The following is a 25,524-nucleotide window of genomic DNA, read 5'->3' on the forward strand; positions in this document are numbered from 1 at the left end:
TATTTCATCTATAACCTACAACATTTGGCTAACTCGAAATAATAACGTATTTCAAAGTAAAAAAACACCTGTGAAAGAAGCTATAGATCTCACATTGAAGACTCTATGTGACTATCAAAATCATTTCATTGAAGATCACCTTATGACCACGAAATCGAACCCCTTAGTTGTCCGTAACAAGAGCCGAAGTCCCCCTCCGTTGAACTTCCTTAAGCTCAATGTGGATGCTCATCTTTCAGATGATGGCCGTTGGGGGTTTGGATCAGTTTTGCGGAGGGAAGATGGCCACTATGTTGGAGCGACGACTAGGGTTTGTAAAGGATCGAATGACGTGGCTACAACGGAAGCAATGAGTCTTCGAGAGTCTCTTATGTTAGTGGAATCGAATCATCTTAGCAACATCATCATCGAGTTAGATGTTGAAAAAATAATAGTCAACGCCATGCTAAAGAGGAATTTTCATATAACTCATTAGGGTCAACTTGTGCGAAATTGCTCTAGGATTCGTGATCACTATTCACATGGATAATTTGATTGTCTCGTGGGTAAATAAAAAGGGTAACCATGTAGCTCAGGTTCTAATGCGTTGGGCCATCTCGAAGCCAAGTAGCTCTTGGTCCACCAATTTTTCAAAATGATATGGAAGCTGTAACCTAATTTTTTAATAATATTTCTCTTTATTAAAAAGAGTATGCTATAATTAAAAAAAAAAGTTGGAGAATATTTATCGAAAAAAATTGCTTTAAGTTTGTGTTTGTCCCAAAACAATAGTATTTCTTTAGTCCTATATATGTATATGTAATAAAAGTTTTACTTTTAGATTTAATATAAAAATAATGTATCTAAACTATAATATTGTCTAAATACATGAATTATAGTGTAATGAATATAAAAAGTAAATTTTTTTTTTTTATAGTTAGAACTAGAGTGAGGATTGAGCATTATTTTAAGCAAAAAATTTGCAACCGATAAAGGTAAAAAAAAAAAAGAATTATATTTTTGGTAAAAGGTAAAAAGGCTTTTAACAACACGGGATTTTACACGTACACAATACAGTACATGATTTCTGCTGTCTCGCGTTATCGTTCTCTTCTATTATATCGTGTGCTTTATCCTTCATTCTCTCTCTCTCTCTCTCTCTCACTCACTCACTTCACTTCACTTCACTTCACTCACACATTGCTCTGCCTCTGCTCTCTCTTCCTCGCTCTCGATGTAAGCTCATTTCTCAAAACCCTAACCGTCATGCATCTCTATCTTCGATTCGTCGTTTCATTCTCTGCTTTCATTTCACTTTTTCTTTGCTCTTAGGGTTACGATTTTCGATTCAACTGCATTTTCTACTATATGCTTAGTTAGTTTCGAGTTGTTAATCACAATGTAATCTATGTTTTATGTTTTATGCTTTTCGTGATTTCAATTTTCAACATGAGAAGATCATCACTGATTATTATTCTCCGCTCGATTAATTTCATTTTTCCGCTTATTATTGTAAATGTTGTCAGAGTAAAGGGAACACTCATTTTACTTAGGGTTTTTATTTATCTAGTATTTTTAATTGACGTTGAAATTAAATTAGTTGAAATTTGTTGCAAGTATTTGGTTGCTGTTGCCGTTGAATTTTGTATATGAAAATGGATGTAGTTTTCACAAAGAAATGAAAATCATTAGCGAAATGTTAATGTGCAGTGCTTTTAACTACCGAGCTTTAATTGTTATGGTGCATTCTGAGTAGGTTTATCATTTTGTGGATGAATTTTTTTTCATCTTTAGGATTTTGTTTAATATTTTATTAATTTATTGTGTAGCTGAATATCCTGCATAACAATGGTTGACAAAGGAGGAAAATCATGTCCGATATGCACTGAGGAGATGGACCTGACTGATCAGCATCTGAAGCCTTGCAAATGTGGCTATGAGGTTTAAACTTGTTTATGAAACTCTTCAATTTTCTTTTTTGCTTTTCCTAATTTATTGTTCAAATTAATGCTTTATCCATATGCATAAATCTTTCTTGTGTACTGAAAATCAGAAGTTAGAATTAAAACTGTGTAGTGTACTTGGCATTTCACTGAAGATATATTATGAGGTCTTATAGGAAACTATTTTTGTTTTTTAAAACTGAAAAAAACTATTTGGCCAGTTACTTTTGTTTGCAAAAACTTGTTTACCAGCTCTTCATTTAAAAACAAGAAAAGCAAAATGGCTCATTATTTGTTGATTCTCACTCTTTCTTATCACAGATCTGTGTATGGTGTTGGCATCACATAATGGAAATGGCACAGAAGGATGAAACTGAGGGCCGTTGTCCTGCCTGCCGTTCACCTTATGACAAAGAACGCATTGTGGCAATGGCAGCTAACTGTCGAAGGTTGTTTTAGTTATTGCTGGAATTTCTAATTTTTATATTAAATGTTATTATTAAGCTATTGTTAGGTAATACTGATATGCTTTCCTTGAATTATCAGATTGGTTGCTGAAATGAACTCACAGCATAAAAAGAAAATACATAAGTTGAAGCCTAAATCATCAGATGGAAGGAAACATCTTACTGATGTTAGAGTCATTCAGCGCAACCTTGTGTATATAATTGGACTTCCTCTTAACCTTGCAGATGAAAATGTGAGTTCTTCAATGCTGTTGTGTCTCTAATTGTTGCTAGATGCAACTGTGTGGAGCATGGCAGGCATAGTCCATATTAGTTTTTGTGTATTTTAACTTGTAGATCATCTTAGCCACTTTTTCCTTCAATTGATAACATGATTCTTTGGATTATACCAGCTACTTCAGCGTAAGGAGTACTTTGGAAGGTATGGAAAGGTTTTGAAAGTCTCAATATCTCGTACATCAACGGGCATTATTCAACACTCTGCAAACAACAGCTGTTGTGTGTAAGTTATGAATTTCTAAAAAAACCGCGAATTGTTGTTCAAGTAGAAAATTATAGTATTTCCCTTGTTTATGTAATTATTTTCTTTATGTAATTATCTTGTAACTTTTGAAGGTTGGAACTTGGCATTTGTTCCTGTGGCTGTTTTGTATTTGTTGAATTAATTTATCTTATTTTTAGGTATATAACTTACTCAAAAGAATCTGAAGCAGTTCGATGTATTCAATCAGTTCATTTTTTTGTATTAGAAGGTAGATCATTGAGGTATGGATATACTATTTTGATTGGGTTGTGGCTTGTGAGGCTTTCTTGATCTTGTGATGACGGCTGGTTATTTCATTCGCAGGGCTTGTTTTGGAACAACAAAGTATTGCCATGCATGGCTCAGAAATGTGGTAAAATAGACACTCTATGCTGAATTTATGAATGCTTTATCACACACAACTACATCTTTATGCTACCACGTTAGAAACTGGATCAAACTTCGTAAAATGGGTAAATTTACTGTATTATTCCTGAAATAATTCTGGCACCAGGAGGCAGCAGTACCAGAGTAGTAGATTTACAACAGCGTTAAAAGACTAAAAATGAAAAGATAATACAGGGCATTAGAGAAACCGTTCACTCTCCTTTACTGTTTTGTCAGACTACTTATTTCCTGCCTTTTTCTTCTTGCTATATAGGTCAACTATTCTCCCAGATACCTTGTTATTTTGTCACCTAAATTACCCAATTATTTATTTACGTAAATGCTCGGTGTACCTTGGTTGTTTTCCATGCAATATGCTACATTGATTATTCAATTCTCCTTGATTTCCTTTCTGCTGTATCCTAAATATAGACCTTAGTAATAGGTGGTTTCCTCACATACTATATAAATTATCTTGATGGTCCAGCCTTGCAGCAATAGAGAATGTTTGTATCTACACGATCATGGTGCTCATGAAGATAGCTTTACCAAAGATGAATTAGTATTAGCTTTTGCAAGGTATGATTGGTTCTCAGCTCATTTACACCATCTCTCCATTTTGAACTTTATAATTTGCTTTCGTGCTTATTTAATCCTCAGATGGTTGTCTTTTAACCATATTGTGTATTCATTTGGGAGTTCAAATCTTTATGCTTGCATAACTCAGTCATTTAGGTTTTGCCATAATTTCCACACATATGTCAAACAGGTACTGGGTGTGTCCTGGTTCAATAGTATTTTCACTTTCCTCCTGCTTGACTTCTTTTTCTTTGTATTAGATTTTGTTCTCCTCCTCCTGGTTAGACATACTCTTATTTTTTACTCCATTTTGAACTTGCTTTTGTGCTTATTTAACCCTCAGCTGGCTGTCTTTTAACCATATTGTGTATTCATTTGGGAGTTCAAATCTTAATGCTTACACATCAATGTATTTTTACTTCTCTGGTGTTGGACCCTCTGCTGGTTGATTTGCTTTCAGTTTTCATATAGTAAAAAAACCTACATCTTGCATAACTCAGTCATTTAGGTTTCTCCACAATTTCCGCAAATATGTCAAACAGGTACTGGGCGTGTCCCAGTTCTGTACTATTCTTACTTTCCTCTTGTATGACCTCTTTTGATTTGTTTTGGATTGCATTCTCTTCGCAGTTAGACATTATCTTATTTTTTACTATCCTATTCTATGTTTTTTTTTGAAAGTTATATCTTCTCTGAAGTAGTTTTGGTTTTGTATTTTGGATGTTACAGGAGTAGAGTCCTACAAATCATTGGTGCTACAAATAATTTGCATCGTCGTTCAGGGAGTGTTTTACCTCCACCGCCAGATGATCCTAGACACATGTCATCAGCCACCAAAGTAGTGTCCACAAGTCCTTTAGATGTAAGTATTAATGAACACCACTTTTGTGGTAAACTTGTTTATGGTGATTTGATAGCTCAGTTTTCTACTGTCTTATTAGTTTGTAGGCAGTGAATTGAACTAATTTCTTGATTAAACTCACTTGTCCATTATCCATCTTGAAATTTAACCAGATCAAAGGGTCATGTTCAAGCAATGGAGCTGCCAATTCAACAGCACTTCCTGCAGCGAACTCTTGGTAATGAATTTATGAATGTGTGGTATTCTCCCATTAATTTGTTTTGCATGGCAGAACCTACCAGCTTTAAACCCTAATAAAAACCCTTTTGACACTCCCTATTGATGTTTCTACCATCTCTCATGGAAATCTCCGTCATTTCTCATTTGCACATCTCCGTTGAACAGTACATCTCAAGTGAACAACCCATCTCCATTGATTTCATAATTTTCAAGTATATCTTGTGATAGGTTCTACGTCTGGCATGGGCAAGCTGTTTTTTCCTTCCTACCTTTCTGTTCTGCATTCCCCTGTTTTCTCTGTTTCCTCTCCTCTATTTCTTTGTTTTGTAAATTTAGAGTTTCAAACATAGTATTCATCTTTTTTATATATTTTTTGTTAAGCTTCTACTCTATGACTTTGTATTCCTTGCCTAGCAGTGCCCTATCTTTTCTTGTTTTATTCTGTTCTAGATATGTTCTCTATTTCTTTGTTTAGTAAATTTTGAGTTTATAAGATTCTGTTCTTCAAGCAAAATATTCATCCTATTTCATTTTCTTTATCTTCTATTCTATGATGACTTTGTCTTCCTTGTTTAGCTGTTCTCTTTTTTTTCCTCCTTAATTTATTTCTTTATATTATATTCTACATTTTTTTTTTTTATAAATAATTTGAGATAATATTTTTCATCATAGCATAGCCGCATGCTTCTGCCATAGGCTGGTACACCCACATCAGCCATATTTTTATGGCAGTTTAGCTAGCTGCCATTAACTAGCAATCCACTAATAGCATTATATTTTTGTAGTGGGAATACTGACTTTTTTGGTCTAATGTACTAGGGCTAGGTGTGTATCTGGCAGTCTTCCACAGGAAATTAGTTCATCATGTTCTAGTAATCTGGCTAATAGAAAGATTGAAGCATCTAATGATTCCCAAGCCCTATTGCCAGAGGCTGTTTGCACCGAAAGGTCTATTCTTGATACAAAAAAATCAGGCGAAGATGAAAATAGCTCTGATGTGCATTCCGATAGTGTAATTGTACCTTCAGAGTTGAACAAACACCACGTTGGTGGAAATTCTCAAACATGTGAGTCAAATGTTATCAACAAGGTTACTGTGAAGAAACTTTCTGGCATTATATCGTCTAACTGTGAAACTTCTTCAGCAGCTTTTGTGGGCCTTGATCAAGACAAGGCTGCACCTTCTGTGAGTACAAGCGTCCTGGAGATTGCTGGACTACATGATTTGAATACTAACAAGGCAGTTTCAAGTCGGGATGTGCATGGCATATGTTCGGAGTTATCATCTGTTAGCATCAACAGTCATCTTGAAGATTCATTTTTCACTCGTGATTCAGACAGAATACCTTTTACTCAGAACTCAATCAATTCCTCTTTAGGGAAGCATTTGCATCAAGATAATGGGTATTGTAAAGATCATTCAACCACACCAGCTTTTTGGGAAGATATAATTGTGGATGATAGTCTAAATAAAGACTATGATCAACAACAATTCTGCAAAGGCAAAAATAATTTAGCATCCGTGCTCCATTCACCTTGTTGTCCTCAGAATCTAACCCAATCAAGCCATCAACTGAAGCAACAAAATCAAATTTGTAACCAGAATCATTTCGGTAAACCTTCTGAATCTCTTACTGAACCCTTAGGGGCAGGATTTGAGAAGCTCGTGGAGAGTGAGGATACTGGTTCAAATGTTGATAACAAGGTTTCTTCAGACATTGGAGAAAACCACATTATATCTAACATTTTGTCTTTGGAATTAGATGCATGGGAAGATTCACTAGTTAAGTTGTTGGATGAAAGTGATGAACCATACACATCCTTCAAAGCACCTGCTTTGCGGAATATCCAAGACAAGAATCAGTCCAGGTTTTCCTTTGCCAGACACGATGGTTCTTTGAATGGGGCATCTGATTTGCAGTCATTTGGGATTATTGGATTTGATCCGAAAGTGAATTATGCATCTGGTGGTTATAATGGAAACAAAGATATGTTCACTGGAAAACAACACCCACATGCTTTCCCATCAAGCAATTCTGTGCTATCAGATAAATTTGATGGAAGTCCGTCTTTGGTGCCTTCTAAATTTTCCAGTGAGTATTATTCAGTAAAATACTTAATTACTTCATCTATAGTGTGGATAGAGGTTTCCTTCCATTCAGGTTTTTTCTCTGTTGTCATAGTTGCTTCTACTTTATTGAATATAGATGCATAATGACAGTTTTCTTGTGGCACCCTGCTTGCTCAATTAATTGGATTTCCATCTCTTTTTCCTATTGCCTTCTTAAAGATCCTGCAAATCTCTTTTCACTTTTATCTTGTTTAATTAATTGATGGAGAAACAAGGTAATTTGAGCATTTCACATGCTTAGGCTTAGATAGTTGACGACTTTGTTTTTAGTGATCCATTTCATTAAGTAGCTACGAAGTTAATTTTAAGTTTAACATTAGTTTAGTGCTTTTAATCCCCACAGTTACTACAATATAAATAGTACATGAAATTTGTTGTTCATAGGATTTCTGTTTTTTGCTTGTGAATGAAAGTATGATGGTATATTTTTCTTCTGTAGTTCTGTTTTATTTTATTTTTTGGCTGTTGTTAAGTTGTTATTTCTGTATATGTATTCTGGATGTCTTTTTGGATTAAGTTATTTGGTTTTGATCGTAATTAGACAATGTTGCAGTAAGAGAAAAGTTTGTGCACGGACTTTAATTTTACTGTTATTGTGAATTAAGGAGCTATACTTTAAAACTCGCCAATTAAGGACCTTAACTGTACAGTGATAACCTATTAAATATTTCAACTATTATATAAGAACATATGGATAAATTCATCAATTGGAAAATATTTTTTGTCTTTCAGTATCATGTTATGTATCTTTGAAGCTGAGGTTCTTAGTTGATAATAGTAGAAATAGAAGTTTTGGCCCTTGGTGTATCATGAAATATTTATGACTAAATCTGATATAACACTTAACTCCTTTCTGTGACATATCAGGTCTCCTTTTAACACGGACATTCTTCATTTTTTGTTAATTTTCTTCACTGTGGAACTATGTTTTGATCAAACTGATATTTTCCCATGTTGTCTTTTATCAGTGGCAAAAGCTCATGCTACAAGTCCACCTGGATTTTCAATGTCAGGCAGAATCCCTCCTGGGTTTTCACGTGGGAGAGTAGAACAGAGTTGTAATGGTTCTGGTATAACTCTTTCTTCATGGCTCACAAATTACTCCACTTATTTTAACTTTTTCTCGCATATTTCTGCTTCTTAGTTACATCTTGTACTTCTTTTAGATAAATTTCTTATAAATCTTTTATTTTCCAGTTGAACATTTGCGACCGCAGTATGCTCCTCCATCTGTAAATATCGGCAGGATAGGAGACGTTGAATTCAAAAACCCTATGGTATTGGACCCTAGTAGGGGCATAGTGGATGAAAAGCTGAATAGTGTACCTTTTAACCTGAGGCAAACTTTACTTCCACAATTTAGTCCTAATGAAGATGAAGCTAGACTTAAGATGTTACTACAACAATCTACAGCTTCACAGAATTTAAGACTTACAGATCATTTTGGAAATAGGTTTTCTCCTCAAAGTGATGCTTATAGAACTTCTTCAAGGTTTCTTGATCAATTTCAGTCTAACACACCTTCATTTTCTGAACAATTGCATTCTCAACAGTTCAATAGTAATATTCTAGGTTCAAATAACCAGTGGGGAAGTTGGAATGATTCCAAGTATTTCAGTGGCCTGTCTATGTCTGAAGTGTTGAATAATGAAATAGGAGGATATAACAATTTCATTCCTAGTTACGAGAATATCAAGTCTAAGCACCTGAATTGACTGATCAAGTAGTATTCATGGTGGAGATTATGTGTCAACTATGATTCAATTTCCCTTCAATGCACTAAAAGACTCTCAGATGGTAGTGTGTGGATCAAACATGTCTCAATCTTAAAAGATTCCTTTATTTGGCTGAAATTGTGTTTTACTATGGCAGTCTAGCTGTACCTTGATTGTTTCAAATCTGTTTGGAATTTGTGTACCCTGAATTCCTTATCAGTAGTCTGCCATCAAATGGTCAATGGCAATCCTCACCCACTCTTGTTTGCTTAGCTTCACTGCGAAGCACTGGAATCTGGGTCAGTGCATTACGGTTGTTAGACGTAACTGGTAAATTGTGTCAGCTTTTCCTATGGGGTAAATGTCGGGAGAGCCAACCTTGGCAGTTACTATGGTGAGTTTTACATTGGCAATTTGACAAATATTATATATTTACATGTGTGCTAACAGACATTGCAGGATGAAGCCAGCACTTGTAAAATCCACTTGAACTTTTCCTTTTGAAATCACTGCCCTATGATTGCTCCATGGTTATACCTTAAATTTTGCCTTTTATATATGATCAGTTGCTGACAACTTGCTCTCTACTCTACCCTATCTATGCAGTTAAACTAGGTTGCAAGCAATTTGGTCATCAAACAATATAAACTACAATAGGAGTTATGGGCCTTAATGGTGGGAAGTTCATGCTATGAATGGTGAAATAGATCATCTAGATTTGACGTTTTCTTCATGCCTGAAATTGTTTGTTCAGACTTTATTACTATTTTGAAACTTGGAATTCCCTGTTATTCACTTGTATGCAACAAATATGACTTTAATACAGTGGTATGTACAAAATTTTTTTCTTGGTTTTATATAAGTACCAAAATTTTGATAAAAGTAGAGTGGAAGATAAGGAATCCTTTGACATATGGCGTAAGTCAAAGTGTTTGCACCTAATCCCAGTCGCCAAAAAATATCGATCCTATATTAAAACAAATTAAAAGATGCCCACTTCCCTTCTCCCACGAGGATAGTTTCGATTGGTAGTGATATTATTATGTGCAGGGGCATGGTTTTGGACATTCCAAGTATATTAAGGGTAGGATTTAGCTACTAGTAGATTATTAAAAGTTGGGGCGTTCACCTCTATTTTAATTTCTCTCTCCGTCCAACATTTTGGGATTTTTTTTCATGTCCCCCTGTTCAAGTGTCCCTCGAGTTTCCATTTTTTTTTTTGGGTATACTCTTGAGTTTCCAATTTTACATCTCTTAAGTAGCGATTGGTGTAAAAATACCAATTTTTTTTTTTTAAAAAAATTGTTCGCTATCTACACTACGAATCAAGTTTGCATTCTAAATTGCGAATCTGTTGGCAGTAAAAGAAAAAAGTTGATATGCTTGCAAGTGTTCGAATATATCGTCGTAATAAAAAGAGTATTGAATCCACATAGACTAATGAGTAAACAATGTATAATTTGATTTAAGGAAACTTATATTGATTTCTATGAAAATAGTGGTGATGATGATCGATTGATTGAGTGATTAGAGATCAAACAAGCCAACAACGATTATTAGTTTTCTTGTTATTAGAGGCCCCAAAATAATCGATTACATTCTCAACACAAATGTGATTTTTGAAAGAGACTCGCAAGTTGTAGTAAATTCTATTAGTCATATGAATTCCAGTGTGTCAGTATTTAGCGCTATTATTTGTAAGATTAGATGCATGTTGACATTATTTAACGACTTCGAAGTGAAATTCATCAAGCGACAAGTGAACACGGTTATCCATCCGTTGGCTAGAGCGGCCGCTTTTTGGCCTAATCGCTACATATTTGAATTGATTTTGTATTGAACACTTAATTTGTAATGAAATAATATGATTTTTTTTTGTTACAAAATAATATGATTTTCTATTTGTAAAAAAATAAAAAGAACAATTCGTTTTAAAATAAAATTTATTAATTGCTTGAACCCAAATATTTTACTTTGGATCATATAAATTATTATGGGTCCCCCTAATATGAGAAAATTTCTTAACGCACCCACCACTTTCTCCCGCACTCCCCAAAAAATTCGGAAAACATTTCCCGAATTTTTTATAGTGTAAATTTTACACTAAAAAACAGTTCGGAACGTATTTTCCGAATTTTTTTAAGTGCGCTAGGGAGTGCGGGAGAAAGTGGGTGGGTGCGTTGAGAAATTTTCCTAATATGAACCCCCAAAATAAAGGTCCATCAATGAACCCCTCTATTTTACCTGCTATAGCAGGTTGCTCCTTTTATTGGTGAGTGGGGCCCACGAAATTTGTAATAAAAAAAACAGGAATAATGCTAGCATCACACTCTTTAACAAACACACTCTAACACACTCTCTTTTATTGGTTGAAATTCACTTGGGTCCCATAAAAAAATGTGAACCCATATAACTTTTATGGGACCCATATAAATTTTAACCAATAGAGAGAATGTGTGTTAAAGTGTGTTTGTTAAAGAGTGTATGCACTCCTCAAAAAACAGATTTTCTAAATAGAGAGTGGTTAATTACGTTTTTGCCCCATGTTATTATTATTATGATTAATTTTATTCAATTAAAAAAAAAAAAACTCTTCTTTCTTCATCATCATCAACGACATCTATTCATCACCATGAACAACAATACCAGATTCATCACCATCATCAAATCTAAAAAAAACTCCAAACAAATATAAACTGAAACTTCTACCGAAATCTTATGGAATCACACAAAACTAAAAATTTCTCCTGGCAAAATCGGAACTGGATCTAGAACTCGAATCACCTAAAACAACAGACAAATTCTGACTCTTCCTTAAGCTTTGAATCTCGGTGAAACAGCTATCACCGACGAGATCTGACGTCTTCACCGACGAGGAAACTTTGTGTTTTGATTTTAATCCAGATATGATTAATAATAATGATGATTTTGGTGTTTTTTGATTTAGGATCCAATGGTGTTCTTAGATTTGAAATTTGGGGTTTGTGTTTTTAAACACGGGATTTGTTTCTATATTTGATGATGATACAATGATTGTGGTGACTCTTTTTTTTTTTTTTTTTAACAAAAAAATCATTTTTTATTTAATTGATTTTTAATATTTTTTTTTAGAGATTTTTAATATCACCTAATTTGACTACGAGTGAGATTCAGAATGTTTACGACTGGGCTCCGTATGTACAGACAAATTGTTATAACATACTCATAGGACCTCGTGTTTCTATAAAGTGTCGTGAAGTTCGAATTAAACTAACGACATTTACTTAAGAATTAGAATTTCATCGATCCGACCATTCAATATCACCTAATTGGACTAACAAATAATTGATAATCAAAATTTTTACGATCAGACTCCGGATGCATAAGAGGATTGTGATAATAATCTCATATGAAACGATTGAGGGAGCATGGGGTTGGTGGTTTTCGGTTTTGAGAGAGAATGAGATTAAGGAAAAATAGTGGCTTGCAACGGTGGTGTTTTTCTTTCTTTTTTTCATTTTTGTTTATAAAAAGAAAAGAAAAGAGAAAGATTACTTTTTAAATTGGGTGATGAAAATTCTGGATTAGAATTTGGGTCCAGATTTGTTGTTGTTCTTCTTGAAAAAGAAGAGAAATATAACTTTTCTGCAAATGAATGAAGAAGAGAGATTGAGAGTCAAAGACAAAAACAGAATCAAACAATTTCTATTTAAAATTTAATTTTTTCTCTCTTGCGGGCCCCACTATCCAAAAACTGGTGCAACCTGCTATAGCAGGTAAAATACTGAGGTGCACCGGTGCACCTAAAAAAATGGGTGCATATTAGGGGCTCCCAATTATTATTATTATTATTATATATACATTTTTTTTACGGATATTATTATATGGGTCATGGTAAACAGTGACCCTGGGGCACTAGTTAAGCATACTAAAAAAGGAAACAAATGATAAAGTTAATGATGAGAGAGAATAACTTTTCATATCATTAAAATATTGAATGCACAATTTACGAGATAAAACTTCTATATTTATATCCTTAACTAGTGCTCCGGGAGCACTGTTTAGCATTTTCCTTATTATATACATGATATGATATGTTATATGATTAAAAGATAGACTCGTTTAGGGGTGCTCAAATCCAAACCAATCCAAATAAAAACCGAAAACCGATCCAAAAAAACCGAAAATCGCAAAAAACCGAAGTTTTTTGGATGTGTTTGGATGTTCTTTTGTGAAAACCGCTGGATCGGATCGGATTTCGGATTGATTTCTTAAAACCGATCCAAACCGAACCAAACCGCATACATATTTTTTAATATTTATTTATCTTTTTATTAGTATAAATATATAGAGCTGGGTATACGGATCAAGGTCTGCGGGCCAACCCGTTTAACCCGCAGCCCGCGCGGTCTTAAGACCATTTTTTTTTGGCCCGTTTATATTTTTGCCCGTGTGGGTTGGACCGTTAAAACCGCGGGTTATGCGGGTTAAATCCGCGGGTTAGCCCGTGACCCGCATTCTTTTTTTATATATATAATTAATTACAAAATTTACCATTTATAAATAATTTGGTTCATATCCAAATCCAACACTTTTAACAAAAAAAAAAAAATGTCTAAACCTAATTATAAAAAGCAATAACACACTCCTATTTTTACTCACGTGGACAACAACACAAAACATCAGGATCCAATTCAAGTGTTACAATGGAGGCATCAAGCAGGAGTGACTATTTTTCTTCAGTTTTCAATTAGTTAATTATATACATTACTGTTTTGTTTTTGAATCGGTTGGTGGTATTAGATTTTTGGTTGTACTTTTAATATTGGTTTGGATTATTAAATTTCTTTTTTATATTTTGAACAAGTTAAAGTTTTTATTCAATATCATCTGGGTTTATTTTATGGATTTGAAGTATGTGTGGAGAAATAATTACGATAAAAACGAGTTGAATTTTATTTTAGTTGCATTATTTTCAAAGAGAAGATAGATAAACTCAATGATATATCACAAACTTTATTTATTTTTATTTGTTAGTTCAAGTTATAACATAAAATTATTAATAATATAGTTTTTTTAGCTTTTATTATATCAATATTTTACTAATTTTGTTTATTTTTTTGAAAAAAGTTTTTTTTTGTAATAGTCTGCGGGTTAACCGTTTAACCCGCGGGCTTACGCGGACCGAACTCGGACTTAATTTTAAAACTCGTTTATATTTGATGACGGGCTTGTTCGCCCCGTTTAATATGCGGGCTTATGCGGGGCGGGTTAAACGGGGCGGGCTAGCCCGCATACCCAGCTCTATAAATATATATATTGCATTAACCTTTTTTTTTTTCATTTTAAATTTTGTTAATACTATATGTTAGTTTAATTTAATCTATTTTAAATTTTGATAATACAATATATTAGTTTAATTTAATCTATTTATTTTACTTTTTATATGTTTCGAATATAATTGGTAATTGTCATTCCAAAATATTAATTTTCAATATATTACAAACTTAATATTTATTTTGTCAAAAATGTCAAACTATTATTTTGTAGCGTTTTTTATAATATTTATATTTATTATAAAAAATTACAATTTATAATTTGGATATCCAAAAACCGATCCAAATTAAACCGCATAATATTGGATCGGATTGGATCGGATTTTTTTTATTTGTCATCCAAAACCGAACCAAACCGCAAATGAATTTATTTTTGGATCGGATGAGTTTTTGCCTCAAAACCGATCCAAACCAAACCGCGAGCACCCCTAGACTCGTTCTTCTAAAAGATAAATATGATTTGTGCCTGCCTACTACAATACAACAACTAATATAGTACACTAGCTTTATGTGGGTCCTTATACGACCCTGTGTCGTCAAACCACACTTATGTAGGTCCTTACAGCGGCCCTACACACAGTGCTGAAACCTCTGCATTCTGTAAAGTCATGATATTCCCTCGGATCCCATATTCCCTCCCACATGCACTACTATTGTTAAGAATAATGGTGATTAGCTACTATATTCCATTAGTTAGTTAGAGTTTATATTAGTTTGTTAGAGTTTGTTATTAGGTGGTTAGTTAGTTAACCCCTAAATTGCTCTATATAAGAGCTACCATTGTACTATTTTCACGATCTTTTATCAAATATGAATCCTTATGATTTTTACTATCTTGAAGACTTTCTAAAGTTTTCTCCATTTTCTCCAAACCATGGAAATCTTAACATGGTATCATCGCCTCGGTTTCGATCACCGAGAATCCGTCCCGCTTCCGCCATTGTACCGGTACCGGAGAATTCCTCCATTGCTTATCACAAAGAAATTTACACCGTACTTTTTGATCCACCTTCATTTCTAATGGTTCACTCCATTTTTTGTCACTTGTGGAAGAAATCAAAGATGGAGAAGAAATTCTTGCCACTTCCTCCACTGCGAACTTCAATCTATATTCAAGAACCTTCCTGCAATTCAATTTCAGAAGCAGAAGATGAAATTTCAAGTTCCTCAGCCTGTGTTCTTGAATCAATTACATTAGATAGCAGTTGCAATTTTAGTTTTGGTAATTTTTATTCTGAAAGCGTTCCAATCAAGTTGATCAAAGCCGTTAAACCACAGATTGAAGGATGCGCGATCAAGATTGGGGAAATTGCATGTTCCCTTGCCTCCTTCAACATATCTGAAACTTCACAATCCATGAATACAACAATGAAGGTTAAAGAACTAGAGAAGAAGAAACCTATTGTGAAATTGAGAATTCCTTCAACATTTGTTGAATATTCTTCTGAATTGATCAAGAAATCGATGGAGATCATCCATGAGGTCGATTCCTTTTGCAACAAAATTCGCTCCATCACCTCCTGTGTTAGTCATGCTCTTGAAGATACGGTTCGTTTTAATCTCAATCTCGTTTCGTTATACATGTGCTCCTTGCTTCACCACGTCAACAACACAATTCTCACTGTCGAAACGGTTTTCGATCCCGGCGGTGGAGTTGAACCTCTTTCCGTCGCAACATTTGGTGGTACGATAACCTTGATATCTTCTATGCTGTTAATTTTTCGTTTGATTATCGTCTTAGTTGTTGAATTTTCCGGTGAATTCACCGTCACTGTTGTTGATCCCGGTGGAAATCGTCTGATGAGTTTGATGCGTTCAATTAGTTTGTTACTGTCACAATCCCTCCAGAAACAACAAAATGCTTCAAGAGAGGGAAGCCTTGAATTCCTTATTTGTTTTCGCCCTGGATCGTTTTCTCTCCTGTCTAAGCAAATTCTGATGGAGAATCATTTTTTGGTGATGGTGGATGCTTGTGGCAGTGAAGAGTATGTCAGAGTATTGATTCTGGTGGAAATCGCCGCTGCCGCTCACCGTGAATTCACTAGCGTCGTTCATTGTTACAAAAGGGATGTGAGCAGAAAATTGATGTTGAATCGCAACTGCAAATCTGATTATCTGAAAATGACATCAAAGCACTGCGTTTTGCACAGGTCTGCTGGAAGAGCTTGAAACAACGTCAGAAGCTGCGTTTTGAGCAAAAACACTGCGTTTGAATTTTAGAAGTTTTTTTTGCTTCCAGTTGCTGATGGAGAATTGCTTTCTTCTATTGGGTCTGGGTCTAAAACCTTGTTGAGTTGCAGTCTTGGCCTCTCATACTTTCCTACCAGTTCTATGTTTTTTTGTTGTTGCTAGTTTACCCTCATTTCTCCATTAGTTACTATAGTATAGTTAATCATTTGTATTTTCATTGTGATTCAAACTCAAATTGGAAAATTTTCCAATGTTGAGTTTGAGGGAGGATGTTAAGAATAATGGTGATTAGCTAGTATCTTCCATTAGTTAGCTAGAGTTTATATTAGTTTGTTAGAGTTTGTTATTAGGTGGTTAGTTAGTTAACCCCTAAATTGCTCTATATAAGAGCTACCATTGTACTATTTTCACGATCTTTTATCAAATATGAATCCTTATGATTTTTACTATCTTGAAGACTTTCTAAAGTTTTCTCCATTTTCTCCAAACCATGGAAATCTTAACAACTATCTCAACTTCTTGCTTATACATTAAGTTATTTTTCCATTAAATAAAAGTATTATATATTTGTAATTTCTAATAAATAAAATAACATTTTTTAAACTATACTCTAAAGTATATAAAGCTTAATTAGTCTATTGATCTCTTAAAGGCATTTTATGTTTCACAATGATCGCTTAAAAAAAAATCTGGATTGGTCCTTAAAGACACATTTGTTTTTCACATTGGTCCTTTCCATCAATTTTTTAAAAAAAACATTAGTTTTAATTGACTAAATTATGAATGTCATTAAACGTAGGTGATCCACCAAAAACCTTATTAATTTTTAAAATTTCAACTATTGGAATTTTTGTTATATTTAGAGTTAAAATTTAATAAAAATGATTAATATAGCAAACATATATATTTTTAAGGATCAATCCAGACATTTTTTTCTTTAACCTAAAATTTCTTTTAAGTGACCAATAAACTAATAAACTAATTAAGTATGATTCTTGAGCCTTTTTCTAACATGAAAAAGAAAAAGTTGATAAAGTGGGTTATTTAGCAGCAGAAAACACAACACAAAGCTTCTATTCTATTTCGCCACCCTTGCTTTATAGTAGTTAACTTCAGATCCTACTTTCTCACCATTTCTATGCTCATTTCTTCTCGCTGAAGAATTCTCCATAGTTGAAATGGAACCTTTCTTTCTCTCCGCTCTCTCATTCATCCTCTTACTTTTCTTCCCTTTTTCCTCTGCTCAGATGCCAGGTAGTTAGTTACACTCACTCTTCTTCTTTTTCTCTTCCACTGAGGTTTACACAAAGATTGAGTCTTTTTCTCCTTTACTACTCATTTCTTGCATGCCTTCTAGTTTTTGATTAATGTTTGTCCTTGTGCTCTGTTTCCTCTGTTCTCTTGCAATGGTTCTTGTTAATATTGCTGCTTCTTTTCCATGTTGTGATTTATTATAACCTCAATTCTGAAAACAACTTTACCAATTCCTTTCTCTTTCAATTTCAAAGATTCAATCTTGATGTGTTTTATTTGCACATGAATGGCTTACTTATTGTATACATAATGGAACACTGATTAATCTGTTTTTAGTGTTACTTTGTTTACAAGGTGGAACTTAAGAGATATATATATTTCTTGCTGTGTGATATTCGTAGCTAGAATTGATTGTAAAGTTAATTAATATCATCTATGCTTTTAATTTGTGATGATATTCACGTTGTTAAACAGGTTTTGTAAGTTTGGACTGTGGAGGTGATAAAAATTTCACCGATGAAATTGGTCTTAAATGGACTCCTGATGATAAGATTACTTATGGAGATATAAGTACTATTTCGGTTGCCAACGAGACACGGAAGCAATACACGACACTTAGACACTTTCCTGCCGATTCCAGAAAATACTGCTATACACTTGATGTTGTCAGTAGGACAAGGTATCTACTGAGGGCAACATTCTTGTATGGAGACTTTGATAACAACAATGTTTATCCGAAATTTGACATTTCTATTGGGGCTACTGATTGGTCTACTATTGTTATATCTGATGCAAACACTATAGAAGTAAGAGAAATTATTTTTTTGGCTTCAAGTCCTACTGTTAGTGTATGTCTATCCAATGCAACAACTGGGCAGCCATTCATATCTACACTTGAACTTAGGCAATTCAACGGTTCAGTTTACTTTACATTCTTTGAGGAAGACTTTTACCTCAGCGTCTCTGCGAGGATAAATTTTGGTGCAGAGAGTGATGCCCCAGTTAGGTAATGAGCCGACTCTCTGCTGCTCCATAGTCTGCTGCTTTGCAAATTAGGTCCTGTTTGGATAAACAAAATTAAGCGCTTATAACACAAACACTTATCAAATAAATGCATTCGTATAAATTATTTGTATAACAAAAGATGTATAAATTATTTCTATAGCAAAAGATAAAATAAATACAAACTGTTTTCATATGAGCTATAACTATAAGTGTATGTTTCTGTGATATCAGGTATCCTGATGACCCGTTTGATAGAATTTGGGAGTCAGATTCTGTCAAGAAAGCAAATTACCTCGTTGACGTTGCTTATGGAACCGAGAAAATTTCCACCAATGTATCAATTGATACCAACAGAGATGAAATGCCACCAGTGAAAGTAATGCAGACAGCTGTAGTAGGTACAAATGGATCTCTAACATACCGGTTGAACTTGGATGGTTTTCCTGCTATGGGACGGGCATTCAGCTATCTTGCAGAGATAGAAGATTTTCCGCATAATGAATCTCGAAAATTCAGGCTAGTACTTCCAGGCCAGACGGAAATTAGTAAGGCCGTGGTAAATATCGAAGAGAATGCTCCAGGAAAATATTGTGTTTATGAACCGGGATTTAACAATGTATCCCTACCGTTTGTGATGTCCTTTAAATTAGCCAAAACATCTGATTCTTCCAAGGGTCCTCTTCTCAATGCCATGGAGATTAATAAGTATCTAGAGAAAAATGATGGCTCTCCTGATGGTAAGTATCCACCTTATGATATGTTATAGAGTATGTCCTTTAAATTTTTTTTGAAGCATTATGATTCATGTATGTAGTACTTGGATTGGATGGTTTGCAGGAGAAGCTATATCTAGTGTACTTTCTCACTACTCGTCAGCAGATTGGGCACAAGAAGGGGGTGATCCATGTTTACCTGTTCCTTGGTCGTGGGTCCGATGTAGCTCAGATCAACAGCCAAGAATAGTTTCAATGTAATTGTTCATATTTCTTGAAGTTTTATTTTGTCTGTACATTCATTCATATTCCTAGCTTAGCCTCGGGACAAAAAAAAGAAAAAACTTCTTATACAGAACACTCAATTTGGTGATCTGGTAACAGTTACATTGTGTTGCTATTGGTGACAGTTTGTTGTCTGGGAAAAACATGACGGGCGATATTCCTTTGGACATCACCAAATTGACTGGTCTGGTTGAAATGTAAGTTTTATATTGCTTTCTTATTTGGCTTCAGTGAAATTGCTGATGTCTACTGTTTTGTATATCAAACTTGTGTCATGATGCAGATGGCTTGATGGAAATATGCTAACAGGCCCAATACCAGATTTCACCGGATGCATGTACTTAAAGATAATGTAATTGCTGATAAGTTCATCCCCCAGGATTCATCTGATTCATATTTTGTTAGTTTAATAAAGTTAACTACAACCTCTTTTTCTTCTCCAGTCATCTTGAGAACAATCAGTTGGCGGGTGTGCTCCCAGCCTCTTTGGGGAGCCTTCCGAATTTGAAGGAACTGTAAGCTATCTCGAATTGACAATGCGTTGTTTTATCAAAATTGGAAATTGGCATACTTTGGTACAACCAAATATAACTTTAAGAGCTTAGTAAATAGTATGTGTGCACGTGTGACGCATGCTCACAAATATTATTGACTTTTACAAGTCATATATCCATTTGTTTTGATATTATGTTTATAACTGTTGCAGGTATGTCCAGAACAATATGTTATCTGGATCTGTACCGTCAGAACTTTTGAGCAAATCTTTGCTGTTTAAGTGAGTACTGTTTTCACTAGTATAAACTTGAGCATAGTGCAGCATATCACATGTAAAAGTAAAGAAAATTATTGGCAAGTTACATGTTAGACTTTTAGCATAATCTCTCGATTTCCAACTTTCTGTGGGATGAATCATGTTGATTTATTGCTTAAATAAATAATGCCAGTATCTGTCAGCCAATACGACAGTGTGCACTCGGTACATTTAACATTCTGAACTTCTTTCCTCGAAATACCATTGCTTCAAAATCAATCAATATATTTCTTCTAAGTTTATTCTTATTACTTTTTCTCTACAAGTTTTCTAATTCCCTCATCACCATATTTACATAACGGCTGCTACTTTTATTTCTGTCCTCAACAGCTACTCCGGAAACAACGGTCTTAATAAAGGAAGCAGAAAAAACAATCAATTGTATGTCATTATTGGTTCAGCAGTTGGGGCCGCCATTTTACTTTTGGCTACTATTATATCATGTTTGTGTATGCATAAGGGAAAGAGTAAATACTACGATCAAGGTAGGGTTCTAAATCAAAAACTACATATCATTACTTCTGAGATTTGAGATGGTAGTAGTACCTGATATATTTTCTTTGCAGACCACCTTGTTTCACTCTCTACTCAAAACCTGGAATCTAAGAGTGATGGCCATGCAGAAGTTGCTCACTGCTTCAGTTTTTCTGAAATTGAAAGCTCCACAAATAATTTTGAGAAGAAAATTGGATCTGGAGGTTTTGGAGTTGTTTACTATGGGAAACAGAAAGATGGAAGAGAAATAGCAGTTAAAGTTTTAACTAGTAATTCATATCAAGGCAAAAAAGAGTTCTCAAATGAGGTAACCGGCATTTCATTAACAACTTTAAGTGATCTAACATTGCAGCCTTCACGGCTTAATTTACCAGTTACATCTTCATATTATGCTCTATGATTTTCCGACTAAATCATGTTGGAATTGAAAAATGAAAAGACATTGATGTACTTGTTGCATTTTTTGTTTAAATCTTGTGATTCAGGTGACTCTTCTGTCAAGGATACATCACAGAAACTTAGTACAGCTTCTAGGTTATTGCCGAGAAGAAGGGAATAGTATTCTTATTTATGAGTTCATGCATAATGGAACTCTCAAGGAACATCTTTATGGTAAGCCTGCATGATTTTAAATCAAGCATCAATAATAAATTTCCATATGGTCAATTCTGTTATGCTGTGCCTAACTTGCAGGCCCATTAACACACGGACGGAGTATTAATTGGATTAAGCGACTTGAGATCGCCGAAGATTCTGCCAAAGGTTTATATCATTTAAGGCTATTGTATTAATACATATGAATATTATGAATTTAATTGTTATGCACCGTTAGTGTAAAGTTATTTTATACACGCATCCAATGTATAAAATAACTTTACACCGATAGTGTATACAAATTAAATTGATGAATATTTCCCCTAACTGTTAGATTACAATGTATGAACTGAATTATTGTTGTGTTTGTTCAGGGATTGAGTATCTACACACGGGATGTGTCCCAGCAGTTATCCATAGAGACCTAAAAAGCAGCAACATTCTTCTTGACAGGCACATGAGAGCTAAGGTTTCAGATTTTGGGCTTTCGAAACTTGCTGTTGATGGAGCCTCTCACGTCTCTAGCATAGTTCGTGGTACAGTAGGATATCTGGATCCTGAGTAAGACGACCTTAACTATTTTTTACATAATTAATTTTGTTTGTTTGTTTGTTTCTTAAGTTGATTGATTACCTTATCAAAGTGCTTATCATTCATTGTAACTATATATGCTCTAATTAATAGGTACTATATTTCTCAGCAGCTAACTGACAAGAGCGATGTTTATAGTTTTGGGGTAATTCTTCTTGAACTCATATCTGGTCAAGAAGCAATATCTAATGATAGCTTTGGTGCTAATTGCAGAAACATAGTCCAATGGGTGAGTCTTCTTTCCAACATATTATGTTACTTGACTTACCATATGTTTGGTATGGGCGTGAATATGTCAGAATCACAGTAGATCATACTAAGGCAAGGCCTAAGTAACAAAATAAGATGTTTGTGACAATGTGACATGACTCATGCAGGCAAAAATGCACATTGAGAGTGGTGATATACAAGGTATAATAGATCCAGCATTACGAGGAGACTATGACTTACAATCAATGTGGAAAATAGCAGAGAAAGCGTTGATGTGCGTTCAAGCACATGGACACATGAGGCCATCAATATCAGAAGTTGTGAAAGAAATTCAAGACGCAATTGCTATTGAAAGAGAGGCAGAAAGCATCTCAGAGGATGAGAATATGACAAGAAATTCAGTTCACTCTTCCATCAACATGGGTTCTATGGATCTTGCTGCAGCGGAGAATTACCTCGCTATTGATGATTCCATTGCACGCCCCGCACCACGATAGAATAATGTAATATGCCACAAATTTTGACTATTTTTTCCCCTCTCTCTTTCTGTATATTCAAAACTGCTAATCTTTTATATTATAAGCTTGTATACACAAGCAAACCCTAAACCCTAATTTGTTTTTCCTGTTTTCCCTCCATTTTATCTTGCAATTTTTATTAAAAAATAATACAATTTTGTCTTGATTAGGATTCAAAACCGCAACCCTTCAATGGAAGGCAATATTTCCAACCACTATAGCAAGTATACCATTTGTGATTAAAATTATGTGCAATAATTGATAAGCACCATCAATTTTAAAAGTATATCATATGAAAATTATTGTTGATTATATTATTCACCACGAAATATTTTTATGTCTTTCCCGATCAATGATTTTTTTTTCTACCGGATCATAAATTTAGAGAATAATTATCATGTGAAATTTGGAAAGTTATTATCACGTGTGATTTGGAAAGTTATTATCAAACTCAATTCTGCTAAATCAATTTTTTTTTTTTTGCAATACAACCAAACACAACCATAGTCATGTCACTAATTAATATTGATCATCTGACGTGAGAATTCCTTTTAAATTTCAACAGAGACAATTTCCTATAATGATTTCTTTTGCGATGACTATTAATAAGAGTCAGGGACAATCTTTAAAGCATGTTGGGATATATCTTTCGTCGCCGGTGTTTTCACATGGTCAGTTGTATGTTGCAATTTCAAGAGTTACTTCTTGAAAAGGATTAAAAATATTGATCATCGATGATAACAGTGAAGATACGACTAAGAATTCGAATGTGGTCTATAAGGAAGTCTTCCGTAATATAACATAATTTTCTTTGTATGAATATTTATCCAAAATTATTGTTGAACTATCGTTTAATGTTACTCAACTTTTTTCATATAACTTACATTATCGAAATTATCGCATCTTATTTAATCATTATATATCTTACGATTAATCAGACTCGTGCGATACGGGTCGATGTTCTAGTGTTATGTAAATGAATTTACAAATACCATTGAATTTCGCTGACACATTGTAAAATTATGAGTTTGAACTCCTCAACCTAATAATATGTGTACCATTAACCCTTTGCCCCTAATCTCAGGGTACTTGTACTACTGTTCCCAATGTTGGCTAGTTATATTCTCTCTTAGTTTGGAATTAGAAGTTTTGTCACGAGATCACTTAATCCTTTGAGTTTATTCTATAATATGATCAATATTAAGAATAAAGCATTACAACGGAGATAATAATAGATAATAAACTGAATAGTAATTAATATAAACTTTTTCTAACCAAATTACATAATTTGAAGCATTCGTAGAAGAGTTCATCTACTCGACCTAATCTAAAGAGGTTTAACTACTCATCTATATCTATATATATATATATATATATATATATATATATATATATATATATATATATATATATATATATATATATATATATATATATATATATATAAATCCTAGATAGTTCTTCTATCACTAATCTAACCCTAATTGTATCAATCAATCATAGCCTTTAAATTATTTTCTTCTATTTAAAATTAAATGTAACAATTTTAATTACAACCTGTTGTGAATTCGATAAAATCACACCAATAATAATCTTGATGTGTGGAGCAAATACGATTAAGCAATCAAAATAAGCGAACGGCAATAATAATCACAAATAATGATAAACGGCGAGAAAGAAAAGGACACAATAAATTGTTTACCCAGTTCAGTCAATGTGACCTACTCTAGGGGAGAGAGCAGCTCTCCGTTCCACTATCAAACTTTGTTCCTTGATAACAATGAGATTCTCAAAAGAGTTACAAGAAAATAGAGTTATCCTATTTCTACCCTTTTCCCAAATCTCTTCCCGTGACCAAGAGATTTCAATGAAAGTGTTTCCCAAGGTGATAGAATGATTACCCAACCCTAGAGTCTATACAAGATGTTTCTCTTATAACCCTAGTATGTATGTTGGCCTCAGAAACCCTAAAAACAACTTAAAAATCAGAAAAAACGCATTGCCTATAAATAGGCTCGCGCAGGCTTAACTTGTTTTTTTCTGATCATAATTTCAAGGCAATTACAACAATTCTCCACCTTGCCTTTAAATTGATGGTGATGCCAACTTCCCACCAACCATCATGCTGCTCTCTCCAACCTCCGTCTACTCTTCAACGAAGTTAATTAAGTCCAAGCAATGCTTGAACTTAGTTCTAGGTAACGATTTGGTGAACATGTCAGCTGGATTCTCCTCTGATGCAATTTTATGTACCATGATCTCTTTTGTTTCAATCATGTCTCTTACAAAGTGCAACCGGATGTCAATGTGCTTTGTCCTTTCATGATACACCTGGTGATTTGCCAAATGAATGGCACTCTGACTGTCACAATGTATCTTCACACACCCTTGACTAATCCCCATTTCTCCAATCATACCCTTCAACCATATGGCTTCCTTGACCCCTTCAACAAGAGCTATGTATTCTGCTTGAGTTGTTGACAAGGCTACAACAGATTGTTGATTGGCCTTCCACGTTACCGCTGTACCGAACAATGTAAACACAAAACCCGATAAGGATTTTCTAGTGTCTATATTACTTGCATAGTCCGCATCCACATATCCCTCCAAAGCATCTCTTCCTGGATCAGTTCTTGTGTACTTTAGACCACCCTTCAAAGAACCATTCAAATACCTCAGAACCCACTTCAAAGCTTGCCAATGAACTTGGCCCGGATTTGCCATAAACCGACTTACCA

General features: G+C 34.2%; 2 protein-coding genes across 4 annotated transcripts; both read left to right on the forward strand.

Annotated features, from left to right (window-relative positions):
- Positions 1–1,045: 1,045 nt before the first annotated feature.
- On the forward strand, positions 1,046–9,687 carry LOC123911316. Of its 3 annotated transcripts, none has more exons than XM_045962727.1 (15): positions 1,072–1,215; positions 1,809–1,920; positions 2,244–2,371; positions 2,469–2,622; positions 2,782–2,891; positions 3,071–3,154; positions 3,237–3,285; positions 3,787–3,878; positions 4,608–4,740; positions 4,893–4,957; positions 5,779–6,026; positions 6,105–7,052; positions 8,059–8,160; positions 8,288–9,199; positions 9,412–9,687. In XM_045962727.1, the coding sequence occupies exons 2-14, from the start codon at positions 1,828–1,830 to the stop codon at positions 8,803–8,805; spliced, it is 2,724 nt and encodes a 907-aa protein (XP_045818683.1). In that variant the 5' UTR covers positions 1,072–1,215; positions 1,809–1,827; the 3' UTR covers positions 8,806–9,199; positions 9,412–9,687. The 3 variants fall into 3 exon arrangements, with proteins under 3 accessions (XP_045818678.1, XP_045818683.1, XP_045818685.1); XM_045962729.1 differs by having other exon boundaries at positions 6,108–7,052; XM_045962722.1 differs by having other exon boundaries at positions 1,046–1,215; positions 5,779–7,052.
- Positions 9,688–17,371: 7,684 nt separating this feature from the next.
- LOC123901337 (probable LRR receptor-like serine/threonine-protein kinase At1g67720) lies at positions 17,372–22,960 on the forward strand. Its single transcript, XM_045951622.1, has 15 exons — positions 17,372–17,564; positions 18,039–18,570; positions 18,801–19,306; positions 19,407–19,539; positions 19,693–19,764; positions 19,851–19,919; positions 20,011–20,082; positions 20,274–20,342; positions 20,709–20,863; positions 20,945–21,180; positions 21,359–21,485; positions 21,567–21,635; positions 21,842–22,028; positions 22,152–22,287; positions 22,436–22,960. The coding sequence occupies exons 1-15, from the start codon at positions 17,489–17,491 to the stop codon at positions 22,763–22,765; spliced, it is 2,769 nt and encodes a 922-aa protein (XP_045807578.1). The 5' UTR covers positions 17,372–17,488; the 3' UTR covers positions 22,766–22,960.
- The last annotated feature ends 2,564 nt before the right edge of the window (positions 22,961–25,524 follow it).

This window comes from Trifolium pratense, linkage group LG1 (assembly GCF_020283565.1).
Source record: "Trifolium pratense cultivar HEN17-A07 linkage group LG1, ARS_RC_1.1, whole genome shotgun sequence".
Lineage (NCBI taxonomy): Eukaryota > Viridiplantae > Streptophyta > Magnoliopsida > Fabales > Fabaceae > Trifolium > Trifolium pratense.